The sequence below is a fragment of the Aspergillus pseudotamarii genome (genome assembly GCF_009193445.1).
Source record: "Aspergillus pseudotamarii strain CBS 117625 unplaced genomic scaffold BDV38scaffold_9, whole genome shotgun sequence".
NCBI classification, from domain to species: domain Eukaryota; kingdom Fungi; phylum Ascomycota; class Eurotiomycetes; order Eurotiales; family Aspergillaceae; genus Aspergillus; species Aspergillus pseudotamarii.
Genome location: NW_022475023.1, coordinates 215,024 through 230,065, shown reverse-complemented (window position 1 = coordinate 230,065; position 15,042 = coordinate 215,024). Strand labels below are relative to the sequence as shown.

General features: G+C 49.9%; 6 protein-coding genes across 6 annotated transcripts; 2 read left to right on the top strand and 4 right to left on the bottom strand.

Annotated features, from left to right (window-relative positions):
- Window positions 1-1,211: 1,211 nt before the first annotated feature.
- Window positions 1,212-2,836, bottom strand: BDV38DRAFT_297201 (amino acid transporter; the record flags this gene model as incomplete). Its single annotated transcript, XM_032063081.1, has 5 exons — window positions 1,212-1,628; window positions 1,696-2,084; window positions 2,134-2,325; window positions 2,379-2,640; window positions 2,693-2,836. 5 exons carry the CDS (start codon window positions 2,834-2,836, stop codon window positions 1,212-1,214), a joined length of 1,404 nt encoding a protein of 467 aa, XP_031917068.1.
- Window positions 2,837-3,579: 743 nt separating this feature from the next.
- BDV38DRAFT_279459 (FAD-dependent oxidoreductase) lies at window positions 3,580-4,711 on the bottom strand (the record flags this gene model as incomplete). The annotated part of the gene is made up of 3 exons (XM_032059023.1): window positions 3,580-4,329; window positions 4,395-4,506; window positions 4,563-4,711. 3 exons carry the CDS (start codon window positions 4,709-4,711, stop codon window positions 3,580-3,582), a joined length of 1,011 nt encoding a protein of 336 aa, XP_031917067.1.
- A 469-nt stretch (window positions 4,712-5,180) lies between these two features.
- Window positions 5,181-6,334, top strand: BDV38DRAFT_297199 (proline racemase family protein). Its single transcript, XM_032063080.1, has one exon. It carries the CDS (start codon window positions 5,276-5,278, stop codon window positions 6,284-6,286), a length of 1,011 nt encoding a protein of 336 aa, XP_031917066.1. The 5' UTR covers window positions 5,181-5,275; the 3' UTR covers window positions 6,287-6,334.
- Window positions 6,335-7,223: 889 nt separating this feature from the next.
- Window positions 7,224-10,232, bottom strand: hrdA (E3 ubiquitin-protein ligase HRD1). The gene is made up of 3 exons (XM_032052760.1): window positions 10,038-10,232; window positions 9,871-9,975; window positions 7,224-9,789 (listed from the first exon to the last, which is right to left on the bottom strand). Exons 1-3 carry the CDS (start codon window positions 10,059-10,061, stop codon window positions 7,600-7,602), a joined length of 2,319 nt encoding a protein of 772 aa, XP_031917065.1. The 5' UTR covers window positions 10,062-10,232; the 3' UTR covers window positions 7,224-7,599.
- Window positions 10,233-10,625: 393 nt separating this feature from the next.
- On the top strand, window positions 10,626-12,602 carry BDV38DRAFT_218973 (putative MFS transporter). Its single transcript, XM_032052759.1, has 2 exons — window positions 10,626-10,999; window positions 11,061-12,602. The coding sequence occupies exons 1-2, from the start codon at window positions 10,733-10,735 to the stop codon at window positions 12,456-12,458; spliced, it is 1,665 nt and encodes a 554-aa protein (XP_031917064.1). The 5' UTR covers window positions 10,626-10,732; the 3' UTR covers window positions 12,459-12,602.
- BDV38DRAFT_218970 (COP9 signalosome complex subunit 1) lies at window positions 12,603-14,561 on the bottom strand. Its single transcript, XM_032052758.1, has 4 exons — window positions 14,268-14,561; window positions 14,147-14,191; window positions 13,811-14,091; window positions 12,603-13,751 (listed from the first exon to the last, which is right to left on the bottom strand). Exons 1-4 carry the CDS (start codon window positions 14,404-14,406, stop codon window positions 12,747-12,749), a joined length of 1,470 nt encoding a protein of 489 aa, XP_031917063.1. The 5' UTR covers window positions 14,407-14,561; the 3' UTR covers window positions 12,603-12,746.
- Between the last annotated feature and the right edge of the window lie 481 nt (window positions 14,562-15,042).

The window sequence follows — 15,042 nt, the reverse complement described above, 5'->3', positions numbered from 1 at the left end:
ATGTCTATTACGTAGATACAAAGGGTGGGCGCATAATTTTAGGCCTTGACTGTCTCTACGCCCCCTCTGGACCAAAGCTTTCACCTCTGCTTGTAACTCTGGCCCTAGCATGGTAAAAGGCTTTCGGGGACGAGGCCGTGGACACCAGCCGTGATGAGTCATTCGACGAGCACTTGGAGACAACCTTCGTCGATGACCGTCTGATCATCCGTGAAGGGAGTGGATTAAGGCCACCACTTATTCCGTGAAGGTCTACCATTGTGCTGATATTGGTGTTTTCTGGAAATACGATGTGTATGGCCTGCGAGCAGGACAGACAATGGAAAGCATGCTAAATTGCGGAAGATGGCCGGAGGACAGGAAAGTTCTCGTAATGCTAACAGTAAAGATGTTATATCCGATCTATCCGTGATCACTAACTCTACACTCGCGGTCTTTTGGGCGACTGTCGAATTTGCTGGGCCCCAGATTGTCGTTCCCAAGGTCCATGCCTAAAAATGGCAAGCAGTTCCGTGGGGTTTCCTCCCGCCCGACCCCCACATTTGCCCATTCAAGGAAATCGGGGTAAGACTGGAGTAAGGCTGGGGTAAAACTGGGGTAAGAGCTGAACATCCAGTAGTATCGAGCTAGGAAGCATTCACATAACGGGTACAAAGAGTTTCCAAAATATTAGGAAAAGAGGAAGAGTATTCGATGTGCCGCCACCTCCAAGAGCACGCTATCTTAATTCCTCGAGAGTCGACAGTCGTTTTGTTCTGGTAGGTTATGAGTGTGGGACCTTGTAATAATCTTCGAGTGGTATATTTTGCTTATTCGCACTCGTCTGCAAAGTTCTCATTACTGGCTGGCTGGGTCTAGGTATACTTATGATGGGGCTTACGTATCACTTGAATGATATGTATTACGCAAGATACCTCCCCCACTAATAGACTTGAATTGCAATAGAGTACAAGGACGCAGTTCTTGTAGCGGGATTATGTTTTGGATGTTGGAAAGGTGTGGGCTCAAGTAAGGGTAACTCATCCTATCTTTGTATCTCTGGTCAGTTTGTCTCAAGCGGCTACATATTCCTGGCATACTGGTTACGCCTGTGGAACATCGACTGAAGCTACGAAAGCATGTATTCTTTGGGAGAATATTCATTGATCGGACAGTAAGGTAGTTCTACGTCCCTAGAGTAACAGGCATATTCGGTACATAACCACGCAACATTAATGATCATTGTTAGCACAAGACCAGGCAGATGAGCCCCCCGATTTCTGATAAGAAGCAGTTATACTCACGATGGAGCTATACGTCCCTCCAATTGTCAAGAAGAAGCCGGTCAAAATGATGAAGATACACCAGGCAACACCCAAGCACCACTTCAGAGACTTCTCTCGCTTGCCGGGGCCCCAGTTGTCGTACAACCACATGCATCCCATTGGCTGAAAGCACAACGACGTTGCTAAAAGGGCCCCAACAAGTGATACCAGATCACTGAAAACAGGGATACTGCTCGCGACAATGTACGCGACTGAGGTCACACTGAAGGTGGACCCGAGCCAGACGATCCAGTGCATTCGAGTGGGTGCAGTAAGGTGTTTGGTGCCCCGAAGAATGCGAATAAAAACGTGCTTAGCAGGTAACTTCCTCTAGAGTCAACCGTCGAACGGCACAATACGTCAATCAGCGACCAGCGGGGGAAGGACTCACATGAAGCAGAAGAATTGCGGACACACTCAGTCCCGGTAGAGCAAAACCATAGCTGATCTTTTTAATCAGTGTCCCTGCAGAGCCAAGGGCCGGCGAAGCAACATGAGATCCGCAGTAATAGTATACAATCGTTCCAACCGCAATGTAAATGGCAGTAACAAGGATCTGGCAAATGGTCAGGGCTCGAGTATAGAGCGTCGGGTCACGCATCTCGGAGACAATGTTAAAGAAGGCAGGGGTCCCAGCGTATGTCAAGCATATCGTGGATACAGCGGTCATTGCCTCCACAAATGTTGGATTGCCAAACAACTTAAAGTCCGGCTCCGGGATAACACCTGCAGTCATAGGAGCATGGCCTTGAATTCCAACGGCGATAGTGACGATAAAGACTAGCGAATATTTAGACCAACACCTAGACCGGACCTATCATAGACTTACCTGCAGTGATAATACATGCTGCGCCTATCCAGGCGAGCCAGCTGATACGAGCAAGAGTTTGGATGCTAGAGAATGTGAAGGCAATGATGGCAGCAACGGCCACGAAGATAGCTGTGCATGCCGCATGGTCAGAGAGCGCGTTGAACGAGATCGAGATGCTGAGCAAGGCAGAACCACCCGCAAATATCCAGTCTTGCAACAGGTTAGAGCCACAGGAAGGTTCGTATCGGATCATGAAAACTCACACAAGGTATATGCCGCACCGAATAGCTCGAAGCCCACTCGCCCAAAGAGCATTTTACCCACGTCGTCAATCCCATAAACACTAGGATGGCGTAACTTGAAGACGCCGACCATCCAGTTTGACCAACTCGTCATTCCGGCAATTGCAAGAAGAATGATAATCCCAGGCACAATTCCGAGGATGTCGAAAATCTTAGGCATCGAAAGAACACCGAGGCCAATTTGGGTTTTGATCATCAGAGCTGTTGTGCCCATCCAGCTCACCTAGACCACGTCAGTCGAGTCTGGTTTCGATGCACATCACATGAAAGCTTACATCACGATAGTTGGTGTCTCCTTCACGAATCTCGCCGAAGACAGCATCATCTTGAATGCTTTCGCTAACGAATCCTTCGCCGGCCTGTGACTGCGTATGTTTGATATCTTCTGGGTCAGGGTCCGAGGTTATCTGTTTCTTCATGATAGGCAACGGAAGACACGAGGAACTTAGAACAATGTGACCTTCACAACTGCTGGTCCAGCATCTGCACGGAGCACATGCATTATTTAGACCTGGAGCCCCCCATATACCGCTAGCTGGTATGTGGAGTCGGCCAACAGTGAGACATGAGCATGGGGGAGGGGGAAGCACACAAAGCAGGCAACTTCTTCCGGGAGTAGAGGACTATCACTTGCAAAAGCCCGTTCTTATCATCGCCACTGAGCATGGCGCTTAGGGTTTATGTCTGGGTTACCCCAACTACTTCGACGAACCCCCGTACTCAAGTCTTCCGTGGGCTTCAGATCCACTATTGATTCATCCTTCGCTTCAAATTGCTTGTCGATAAAGGGCAGATAACACAAACGTACCTATCAGAGGCCTTAACTGAATGACGTTCCAAGCTACTGGGAGGCCTTGTGGGCAAGCGCTTCCATGCGACACGACGGCTGTCACCGGCTGGCATTCTTAGTAAACATTTTGGTATTACATAGTGGGACTCTTTCGCGGATACTGCGCCCTTGGGCATAGGTTCATCCATGTGTATGCTACGCGCGATTTCTCATTCTTCCGCTTAGCCACACTTTATTGGCCTTAGTAACTTGATAGCTAGACCACAACGCTTTTATTATAAGTACATCAATACGTAATACACTCATACCGAGCTGAGGAGTCGCTGATTCTTCATACTTCCGATATTGCATTCTTGGGTGGACGAAAGTACATCAGAGGCGGCTCCTTGGAGCCCTGTCTTTGTCCACTACCGAGTCAATCAGCTCTCGGACCTTTAAAGCCACACCGTAACTGAATATATAGCCAAGGCCGGCAAACCCGTAGGCATGCACTACGTCATCCTCAGCCTCGAGGCGATATCCTCCTTTTCTTCCCGGCCGGAAGGCGACAATATCCTTTTGGACATCCTTGTCCAGGTCGACCGAGCTAAGACCCCCGTCAGTAAGGATATTGACGCGTTTTAGAATGTCGGCGCGTAGGGCCTTGTCCACATTGCGATCCAAGCTACCGGGCTGGCTGACACCGCCGATGATGGCCCCGTTGGTGAACATCCGCGGAATAACATAGGTGTAGTGGGAACCTTGGTGCATCTTCAACTCGTTAAAGTCCGTCTTGACAAACATTGTTTGTCCACGAATGGCCTCTACATTCTTATCGTCCGCAAGAGTATACGCTCCTAGCCCCGATGCGTGCACGATATATTCTGCTCCGGTGATCGTCTTTGCCTCTTGGATGGATCTCAGCGTCTTCCGAATAAATGTGACCCCACGTGCTTTCAGTTGCGTTTGGATCCATGGGAGTAAGAATGCTGGATTGATCGTCATCGACGTATATGTAAATCCAAGCTTTACGCCCTTGGGAAGCTTCTCCTTCGGAATGACACGATAGTGCGGGACCACTGTCTTGTACCAGATGCTTGAATCATCCTCCCGATCATCGTAGTGTTCCGTTGCTTTGATAACCTGAACGTAACACGGGTGGGATAAGTCAAGAGACCACATGAATGTCTGCGCCTTGGGCAACCTACTTGAACGCCACTCGTTGGATCCCTATGTGCTAAGGCCCAGAAGTACTTAAAATTCTCGGTCTGGAGACAGTGGCCGCCAACGTCTGGATGAGGGAAGATTGATACGCCCGCCCTCGATTTCGTGTCAGTATGGGCTGCGATACAGACTAGACAAGACAATATACTCACCAGGGACTTGCCCAGTCCTGGGATTCATCACCCGGTAGATCGCGTGCAACGATAGTCACTCTGTAGCCGGCATCGGTGAGCGTCAAAGCAGAGAGAAGGCCGATGATACCGGAGCCAATGATGCCCACATGCGCCTTGATCGAAGTCATGGTGAGAGAAATAATCTCTGGATTGTTTCTGTGGCAAGTAGTTTACTTGGAAAGTATTTAGATAGCCAGCATTTGGGTACTGCATGATTTCGTGATGAAACTCATGGTCTAATCGGGACGGAACCACCTGCCATCACTGTTGTATCTCGTGATACCTCCGTAACCTTCGTGAATCTCCAACTTCCAGTCGGAAAAGGATATCCGTCGCTTGGAACAGGGCCAACCTGCCCTCTTCGTTCTTATCACCACCCTTGACTGATAGCGGGGATATACGTCTGTCTTGCATTATCCATTCCACTAATCTAAAAAGCGTTAGTAGGTCGCAAAGCTCCACCGACTAAGAAGTGCCCTAGCGCAATGATCTGGGCAAGTGGTTCCGGGTCATGGTAGATAGAGATACGGAGCCAAAATGAGTGGTTATTTCTAAGTAATCCAGCAGGCCCTTTTGTCGGCGTCCTTTGCTAAGTTTCTCTACTATAAGCAACTTTGGTCCTCGATCGGCAAGCAATCAATATCTATTGAATCCAGCGCTGCTTCACAGATTATCCCCTCGAGCATACCACAATGCGGTCCCTGCGCAGCATATCCCTCGTCTGTTCGCACTGTGAGGGAGAGGCGGGCGATGTGATCCTTGGTGGTGTATTGGACAAACCAGCAAAGACAATGCACGAGAAACTGGCCCGCTACATAAGTGAACAGGATGATTTACGCCGGCTGTTGCTACACGAGCCACGGGGTCGACCAGAAATGAGTGTTGTGCTTGTGCTTCCGCCCTGCAACCCTCGCGCAGACGCGGGCTTTCTGATCATGGCCCCGGGGGACTGGGTTCCTATGTCTGGGTCAAACACTATATGCACCGTCACAGTCCTGCTCGAGACAGGATGCCTCCCAATGAAGGAGCCCTTTACCGAGGTGAAGCTGGATACTGCTGCCGGATTAATCACGGCCACAGCCGAGTGCAGCAATGGAAGATGCAAGTCAGTGTCGTTCGACAACGTCCCGGCCTTTGTCTATGGGCTTGACAAAGTGGTCGAAATCCCTGGCTTTGGGACAATCCTGGTGGATATCGCTTATGGTGGCCAGTGGTATGTGATTGCCCAGGCCAAAGACTTGAATATCAAGATCCACACATCGAATCGAGACCGGCTGGTCGATCTGGGCAACCGACTGAAGACGGCGGTGCTTGCACAACATATGCCTACGCACCCGGAAAATCCGGCGATCTGCGGCATCAACAATATCATCATCAGTGAACCTCTTGTCGACCAGGATGGTGTGAAGTCTGTGAAGCATACGGTCATTGTCACGCCCGGAAGATTGGATCGCAGTCCATGCGGTACTGGAAGTTCGTCCCGCCTTGCAGTTCTCTATGCAAGAGGACAAATACAAATCGGAGAAAAGGTTACCTTCCGAAGTGTCATCGAAACCGAGTTCATTGGCACTATACGGGGGACAGGGAAAGTGGGCAACACTGATGCAGTACTGCCAAACATTCAAGGCAGAGCATGGATAACTGGCGAGCGTAAAGTACTACTAGACCCTGATGATCCTTTTCAGGCCGGCTTCGTGATCTAGATTTGTGAAATATTTCTTTGCAAGGCGAATAAGCCGATCAAGCTTCCCGATTTCTAAGCGTCATATTAATTGAAGCCATTACTTCAAAAATATATATATATTCAAAAGAAAAGAAAAAACCGAGCAATTCTATAGAAAAGACATCTCTTTGTCGTCTTAGAGCTTGTCCCAGAACGAGCGTTGGTATTGCTGCGGTTTCTAGCCGCAGCACCCCTGCTTTCATTTATATATTTGTCCAAGTGTAGTTTTAAATATGCTCTAAAGACAGAGCTAGAGATAGGGTTAGATACGGGGGCAACTTACTATTATCATTTGTAGCTTCCCTAGAACGAAGGTGCACCATTTCTAGCTGCTTTGTCTTCATGGATTTAAATAGTAGTTCCCAGCTTGCTCCGCGATTAACGTTCGGTATTTCATCTCCAAAGAGGCATTGGACTCTGGACTCTCTGAATCAGCGCGAGCGTCTAGGGTAGGCGATGTCGAATATGAGTAACAAGAGATAAACTTGCGTCAGGTGTAACGGCAGGAAGCTATATAGGTGTGACCAGGGCATTCTGAATCTACGATTCAGAATTTATCTGATCTTTGAGTCTTGTGGAATATCGGGCCCTGGCGATATCTCTTACATCAGGTAACAAAAAAAAAAAGCAGGATCCTACGTGGAGGAAAGCTTGTGGGTCCGTGGGCATAGGCACAATTGACAGAACAACAAAACTTAGACCTTGCCCCACGTTTCGGGCTCATCATGAGTAAAAAGCGGCCCTGGGCTAGTCCTGTTCCGGAAAGGGACATTTCCCTAGAGAAACACTTCGGCAGTATAAAATATATATTTTTGCATCGATAGTACCTATACAGTCTTAGAGATAAAAAAAAAAAAAAAAAAAAAAAAAAAAAAAAAAAGAAAATGAGGAAAAGGAAGAAAAAACCTACAAGAAAATGTAAAACAATGAACGGAAGGAGAATCGGGCGAGGTTGATTGCTACCACTACTATGTACATACATGCATGTAAAGAGACCCGTCCACCCGCCAGAGAAAATAAATATCCTCCACGATCGCAGTCAGATGGCTTTGCTAAATGGATTCCAACATTACAAAAAGGGGGGAATCACCAGGCATGAGTCCCATCGCATAGAAATTCGAATTCACAGACAACCCGGGTATGATCTTTCTGCCTCGCTAAGAACGCCGTTGAACGCTTGTTTCCCAAATCTGATAAGATAAATGCATCGGGCCAGTGGATAGTGGGGAGTGAAGTACTTGTAAAGGATATAAAAACAGAAGAAACCAAAAAGCTCTAGAGGGGAATGCCATGTCATGTCTCATCATCCCCGACGTCCTCCACTGTTGCCACCCGCGCTTTGCCCTTCGATGGTGATGACGATGAGCCATCCTCTACCACACCGTCCTCGCTATGATCGACAGCCTCATCATGTTCAACGGTTAGTGAACTGGACTTCTCAGTTTGTCCCTCAGTTGTTACTTCTGTCCATTGCTCGGACGCTGGTTCGGCATCGTCTGTCGCGGTGGTTGGAGGCATTGCTGAACCCCAACCCGGCAGGGCACGAGAGCCCGAATTCACCTGGCTAGGACCCTGTTCATTCTGGCTTTCATTCACACCGTTTTCCGCCGACGCGGGCGCCTGATGCTCGGAACTGTCAGGCGTCTGTACGGGTGGAGCTGTCACGGGAATAGTTGGAGTGGGCGTCATGTTTGCTGCTCCACTGGAACCCTGTTCCGCTGAGTGGAGGGGAAGAAGGGACCAGCCCGGAGGAAGGCTAAGTCCCTCGGGTAGTCGTGCATCGCCAGCCGTCATGGCTGGTGCTCTTGGGTCTGATATAAATTGCCGCCGAGTCGTTGTTATTGTAGACGACGAAGGAATGGTGGGGTTCTGCGATAAATTGTTCGGCATGTCCAGGGGGGTTGCTTGAGGATTCTGGAGACTCCGAAGTCGCTGAAGCTCGGTCTGTAACAAGCGAACCAGATGAAGTTGATCTGCAGTAACCCGGAGATTGTTGATCTCCTGCATAATCTGTTGTTCCAATTGGGAAAGGTGGGTTTGCATATCAGAGACGGCCGTTGGGGCCGGCGAAGGGTGGGCAGTTGGTGGTGGTGGTGGACGCCCGAAGCCGAAACCAAACCCGATTTGTCTCGCGCCAGGATTGCCATTATTTGCGGGCTGTAAGGGAGCATTGCCTTGGTGAATTTGCTGATGAAGATTGTGAAACATGTCTCCTCGGCCCGCGCCGAACCCGATCCGGAAGGGTCCAAATTGGTATACACGAGCCCTGGGTAAGCCATCAGCGCCTGCATTCCTCCCGGGAGGCTGATTCCCAGCAGGGCCACCTGGTAGACCCCCAGCACCCCCGTTGCCTTGCCCATCATTTCCCCCCGCCCCTGGCTGGCCACGGTGACGAGGCGGCGCGACAACTGGGCGTCGACAGGTTGGGCAGTTTTGCTGTCGTTCCAGCCAGCTGCGAAGACAGGCGAAATGCAAGATGTGACCACAAGGGAGCTTCTTCGGGCGAAGTCTCTCGGAAACCCGTCCTCTTGTTGGCGCGGCTCCGTCCACAGGTTGCCACTGTGCCATTTCCTCCCGACAAATAATGCAGACTTCTTCCCGTGCGATTTCCTCCGCAGTCGCATCTGGATACCGCTCGTTCATGTCACGAGTAGCATTGCGGTACCGAAGGAAATCCATGATCCTGCGACCGAAGGAGCGAATCGTCACTACTACGTCGCGCAGGATATGGATCGGTAGCCCGTAGAAAGTGAAGAGGATGGCAAAGAAAGTGAGATACACGGTCAGCTTCAAAAAGTCCGTAAGCAGATCGAGATAGAAAACCCAGCGGCCTTTTTCCTCCCATCCGGGGACATCAAGTTCCATCTCATTGATATCGTTTTCATCAGGTAAATTAGCGGGAGGAGAGAGCTCTCCGGCTTGCGCACTCTGGCGAATGGCCTCCTGCCTCTCGGCTCGAATCTCCTGACGGCGCTCCTCCACCCTGGCCTTCAACTGTTGATGAGTAATATAGATCTCTACCAGAGAAATTGAGTACCTCGCGGCGGTCGAACTCGAGAGGATGGTGAGAACGGCGAACTCGAAGCCGAACATGACCATCATGTCAGGGCGTGCTTGCTCAAGAACCGTCCGAACACAGTACCTTAGCATGAAAGAATTAAACAGAACCGCGAGGAGCAGGGAAATTGCCAGGCGAGTATGGAACAGGCGAGGGTTGGCTGGGGGTTGCTGTTCCAGGTATTCCACACGGCCTTCGCCAATCCAGCCCCAAACCTTCCCGACGAGTAGGCAAATGAACATAACCAAGAACCAGCCGCCCAGCTCCCCCCGGAATATGGTCATGGCCAGACAGGTTTCCGTCACCGCGAACCATGCCTTTTCATACAACTGTTCGGTTTCGATGGGTCGCAAGGGGCCGTAGAGAAGACGCTGAAGCCAGAAAAGAAGAAAACCGACCGCTAGCAGACACACATTTGTCAGGATCTGCATCTGTTAGAAGATATTCTCTCAAGTGGTCCTTGGGAACGTAGAGATCATTCAAGAGCACATGCGGCGGCGACCTACCATGAGATTGGCACTGCTTTGAGAAAGGTAAACGCAGGCCGAGTAGAAGTTCGCCCTCTGATGAAGTGCCTTTAGAAAGACACCCGTGGCTAGGGCCACCGAGACCTGTGGAGTGAGGCAGGGTTAACTTTCCATTGAATGCGAACCGAACCATGCGTGCCACTTACCCCAGTATATGCGGCGAGTCTCATGGCTACCAACAAAGGCGGGCGAGAAGCCCGATGTCCTTGACAGAAAGCCGAAATTAAAAAGCAGCAAGGATTGTCAGGGGGACATCGACAGCGGCTAAAAAGTATTAACACAATGGGAGGAGAGTAAAGTGAGAAAATTCAGGCCAGGCGATCGCGTGGGCGGGAATTGGAGATGTTCTGGACAGCTATGCTATACTTCGTATAAGCAATGGGGGGATTCAGTTCAGTCACCGCCCGCCGGGACCTTACGTCAGCGCGGGTGTTCCGGTTCTTGTCTCCTTTGAGTTTAGTCTGGGAATGGGGGTTTATGGATATGGATACCGAGTCACGGGAGTGTTTGTACCCATAACGAGTACAGAGACCAGCCAGAGCAGATGTACATTAGTGTGTCCCGAAATCGACATCAGATAAACAAAATAAAGTTCGAGCGATGCAACAAGTTTAAAGTAGAATTCCGAGGCAGACCCGGTTCGATCGGAGCTCACTCCAACGCGCAGTCAGGTGACGTTGGATGTATCTCTTTTGACAGTCCACGGCTGACATTTTCCCTCCATCTGCCAAGAGCTTCTTCCCTCCAGATCATATAATCTAAGTGTATAACTACTGATCGATGATTCCCGAGACTTTCGGCGAATCCCTTCAACCCGGAATCAAATCAGAATATGACCTGAATGGATCGGAGAAATATGACATCTCAACGAGCTCTATTTACGGCGAGCCGCACGCAGACCTTGACGTACTTGCTAGCCGTCTGCCCGTTTTCAATTGCTTTTCTAGTCTATATCAACTCCTCCATCTCGTTTGTGGTCACCGAATTGATTGGACTGCATGGTGGCGAAGGAGATGCCGTCGGAACCCTCGGGTTTGCAGATGAATTACTTGCGCTGGTCGCGTGTCCTCTGTGGGGAGTGCTTTCGGACCGCATAGGGGTCCGCCATGTACGCTTCCGTTCACTCTTGATATAGTTCTGACCTAGAACCTCATTTTCTTCCCTTATAGGTATGTGTGGCTGGCTATGGCATCATAGCCGTCGCATTGGTTGTATTTGTCCAATCCAAGAATGTTTACCCGCAACTTCTTCTAGGACGGTTGTTATTTAGTATTGGCGGCTCTGCGGTCTCGACCATGGTGACGGCAGTTCTTCCCAGTGTGACCGGGAGCTCCAACGAACAAGAATCTACCGAGACAGTGAATACGCAAAATGGTTCTAACCATGAAGCATCATCCCAAGCCCAATCAGACGGCGAAGCGAACACGCCTTCCTCTCGATTGGCTGGGTTCGTAGGAATGTGCGCTGGCTGCGGCGCCCTCGTATCTCTTGTTATATTCCTTCCACTTCCCGCCAAATTCCAGACACTCGGCTTATCGCCCTCAGAAGCCATTCAGTGCAGCTACTACGTAGTCGCTGTGGTGGCTCTCCTGGTCAGCATATGGTGTCTATTCGGCCTCCGGGATCTTCCCGGCGAAGAAAGGAAGACATGGAACTCACTCTGGTCGACTCAAGATGAAGATGATTATCCGACATGTACTGTTGGCGGCAAATCACGCCTCCCGTATTTGGACCGATTTGGCGCAGCTATAGTTCTGGGATGCCGCCACAGTGACATCCTCATAGGCTACATCGGAGGGTTTGTAGCACGCGCCTCATCAGTGGGGATCTCGTTATTCATCCCGCTTTTTGTTAACCACTATTACCGAGTCCTGGGCGTCTGTAATGACGGCCGCAGCGAAGGGCCCGGAGATATCAAGCACTCTTGTCCTGATGCGTACAAGTTGGCCTCGATCCTGACAGGCGTTTCCCAGCTCGTGGCCTTGATCGCTGCACCAGCCTTCGGGTACTGGTCTGATAAGTCGCGCCGGTACCACCTGCCTCTCCTCCTTGCTTGCTTGGCCGGTGTCATCGGATACACGGCGTTCCCACTTCTCCCCACGCCCAAGTTCAGCGGAGAAGGCGGAAGTCCGAGTGTATTTGCCATAATGAGTTTAATCGGTATCAGTCAAATTGGAGCGATTGTCTGCAGCTTAGCCGTATTAAGCAACGGCATCCTGGGTATCAGTCTGAATGAGGAGATCCCGAGGCAGGCGTTCAACGCTGAGACAGAACCATACGCTGAAAACAGTGCTTCTCGAGCCAGCGAAATGGACAGCGGTGCAGACCGGCAGCCACTGCTCGCAAGGCCCAGGAATCAGAGACAGCAACAGTTGTCCCATTTGAAAGGATCAATAGCCGGCGTGTACTCCTTGTTTGGTGGTGCAGGTATTCTCCTCCTGACTAAGTTGGGTGGCCTTCTCTTCGATGTTTTGTCTTCAGGTACTCCGTTCTACATCATGGCTGGTTTCAATGGTGCATTGCTCCTGGCGGGCATTGTGGGCTTTCTTGTCAAGCGCTCGAGGTAAAGTGTAGTCTTCGGAGCTTACTTAGATCTTATATACAGAATGTTCATTTTCCCTTCATGTCATCTTCTCGCATCTGTTTCAGAAATATATCGATGCAAATCACACATGCCCCAAATTGACACAAGAGACAAGACGGTAAACCGGAACTCAGTTGACCAGTTGCACGGAAGGCATTTTCATCCGGAAAGAACACAATGATTCGTAAACTATTTGATTTTCTACCGTGCCTCTAGTCATAATTCAGTTCATAGCTGGCTATCTCCGTAATACCCTCCCTCACTTCTTAGTTCATTGGAACATCCCCGTTGGCGGTCGTGAATGCTTCGGCCCGTGCCCCTGTTTGCGCTGCTCATCGCTTAATGGGCGGACTTCCAGTCCTGCACGGATGATATTAGTCCGCAGTAATCTTATATGTGCCTCATCAATATAACTGGATAAACTCTCCAGCACGGCTTCCTGCACTTCTGTCCGTTGGTCGGTCTGATTGGATACCAGGACCATCTTTTCCAGGTCGATCCGAGAGTCCAGCGTTCCGTCTTGAATGAGACCGATCAACTCTTGTACAAACGGAGACTTCGAGTGGATAGGCTGAGCCGGCTCGCTGGTAGCTGCAGGAGCGAAGATCTTGGACATAGAGTCGAGGGTAACACGGCTGAAAGGAACCAGATACTGCTGGATGGACTTAGTTCGAATGCGAGTGAAGAGTGTGCTGACATGACGTTGCAAATGGACGTCTAAAAGGTAATCGGTTTGGTAGGATTCCAGGATATCCAGACATGGCCGGAATTTGGAGTTGCAGAAGAAAGAGATCGCCCGGCGGATATGGGGTTCCAGCTCGAGGAAATTGCGGAATGAACTATTGTCTAGTACACGCCGCTGAAGCTCATTGCGATCCATGGATGCAAGCGCGCAAAGTCCACCATAAACGGCAACATCGTTAGACGTGAGCACTTCGTTGTACGAGTCACCTAGAGTCGGGTCTGTGCTCAAGAAACTATTGGCAGCGTCTAGATACGCGCCAGAGTGCAACTGGGACAAACCCATCGCAGCTGACATCTTCGGCTGGTTCTTAGCCTGTTCCTCTTGTTTAGATTGTAGGTTGCGTAGCCTTTGCACATGAGACTGGACACTCAGCCAATCCCCACGCTCGATGGCTACATTTATGATTTTGAACAACATTGAGGCGATATGGCTCGGAGTCGTACAGTAATCTCTCATGCGAGAGTAAGCCTTCGAAGCTGACACTAAGTCACCAATTTGATGGTAGTGCTGTCCGAGGTCTTCGTTGCCCATCTGTGGTTTCAGGTCAGAACATATGCCGAGGTATTATAGAGCGTTGCCATGGAGCTTACTCTTATACTCTCTTTAATAAGGTTGTTCTTATACCCTCTCAGTTCATGCTCTAACCGATCGGTCTCCGCCTTGACGACCTTCCGTGTACGATCTACCCACTCCTTGTCTAGTGTAGCTTCAGGCTCATATGGCGCAATGTCGGCGAGTGCACGGACTGTGCGTTCGTATCGGGAAACATCTTTGCTTGATTTGGCTTCGATAATCGCAGCCTTCAGTGCCTCGTTGGAGAGATATGTGGAGCACGTGCCTATTAGAAACAGGCGATTGAACTTGGTTCGGCCTGGAAGTAGCACATCAGTTAGCTAAAGATTGACGTAAGGGAGCGAGCATCATACCCGTATAATTTGCAATGTAAGACTCCAATTCAAACTTAGGTGGATCTATTTAGCAAATTAATACCTCTTCCACTGCAGGCAAGCCCTAATCGGGTTACTAAAGCAGACTATAAAACCGTACCATCAACCTTCACGAACGGTACCGCAGTAGCCGCAGCTCCGTTTATACTCTCTAAGTCGGGGTTCCCTGCACCGTGTAATTGTCCCGCATATGGGCTTGTCGGATGAGAATCGAAAGCATCGGGTGGCATAGATTCCATATCGCTAAAGTTTGCGTACACCCTGCGCCTGCAGCAAATGGACAGTATTAAGCAACTGTTTCACTCCTGAAATTCTCTTGTGACGAAACGAGAACAGTTGAAGTCTCGACAGGTCACGCACGGAGCGACTGGAGCGCTATGCCGCACGTCAATGTGGAGTAATTCTTGGTTACCCAGACAGCGTTAGTGAAGGTCACCGTAGTGGATATGGAGACGATTGATGGCTGAAGTTTCGGGCAGGGAGGAGATAGCTATTTCAAAGGTACTAAGTAGAGCCGTGTGTATGTGACGGATGTGGAGAAAGTGAACAATGATCTATCAGATGGTCATCATATCAACAACGCACTTATCTCCGCCTACGTCTTCACCGCCTCCACGACCGCCTTTGCTGTCAAATATCTACTCCGTACTAGTAGTCACATCAAACAATGACAAGATTAGTAACTCGCCCTGTCCCTATAGGGCGTTTGAGTCCTTATTTGAAAACGTAGATAGTCTACACAGGAATAGCTCCCTTCCCTAGTAATTTATTGCGACTGAGACTTCATGATAATGACATACAGGCCTTCATCACCGCAACTCTGCAAGGGAAGACGAAGACAAATTAAATTCAAGCCCGAGTAGGGTACAGACAGT

Bases quoted from the DNA above. Each gene is read 5' to 3' on its own strand.
- BDV38DRAFT_297199 (XM_032063080.1), top strand. From the start codon at position 5,276: ATGCGGTCCCTGCGCAGCATATCCCTCGTCTGTTCGCACTGTGAGGGA.
- BDV38DRAFT_218970 (XM_032052758.1), bottom strand. From the start codon at position 14,406: ATGGAATCTATGCCACCCGATGCTTTCGATTCTCATCCGACAAGCCCA. The intron at 14,192-14,267 runs GTACGGTTTTAT...TTTGCTAAATAG, and splicing joins ACCGTTCGTGAAGGTTGATG to ATCCACCTAAGTTTGAATTG. The intron at 14,092-14,146 runs GTATGATGCTCG...TGCTACTTCCAG, and splicing joins TTACATTGCAAATTATACGG to GCCGAACCAAGTTCAATCGC.
- hrdA (XM_032052760.1), bottom strand. From the start codon at position 10,061: ATGAGACTCGCCGCATATACTGGG. The intron at 9,976-10,037 runs GTAAGTGGCACG...CTCACTCCACAG, and splicing joins GACTCGCCGCATATACTGGG to GTCTCGGTGGCCCTAGCCAC. The intron at 9,790-9,870 runs GTAGGTCGCCGC...TAACAGATGCAG, and splicing joins AAAGCAGTGCCAATCTCATG to ATCCTGACAAATGTGTGTCT.
- BDV38DRAFT_218973 (XM_032052759.1), top strand. From the start codon at position 10,733: ATGGATCGGAGAAATATGACATCTCAACGAGCTCTATTTACGGCGAGC. The intron at 11,000-11,060 runs GTACGCTTCCGT...CTTCCCTTATAG, and splicing joins ACCGCATAGGGGTCCGCCAT to GTATGTGTGGCTGGCTATGG.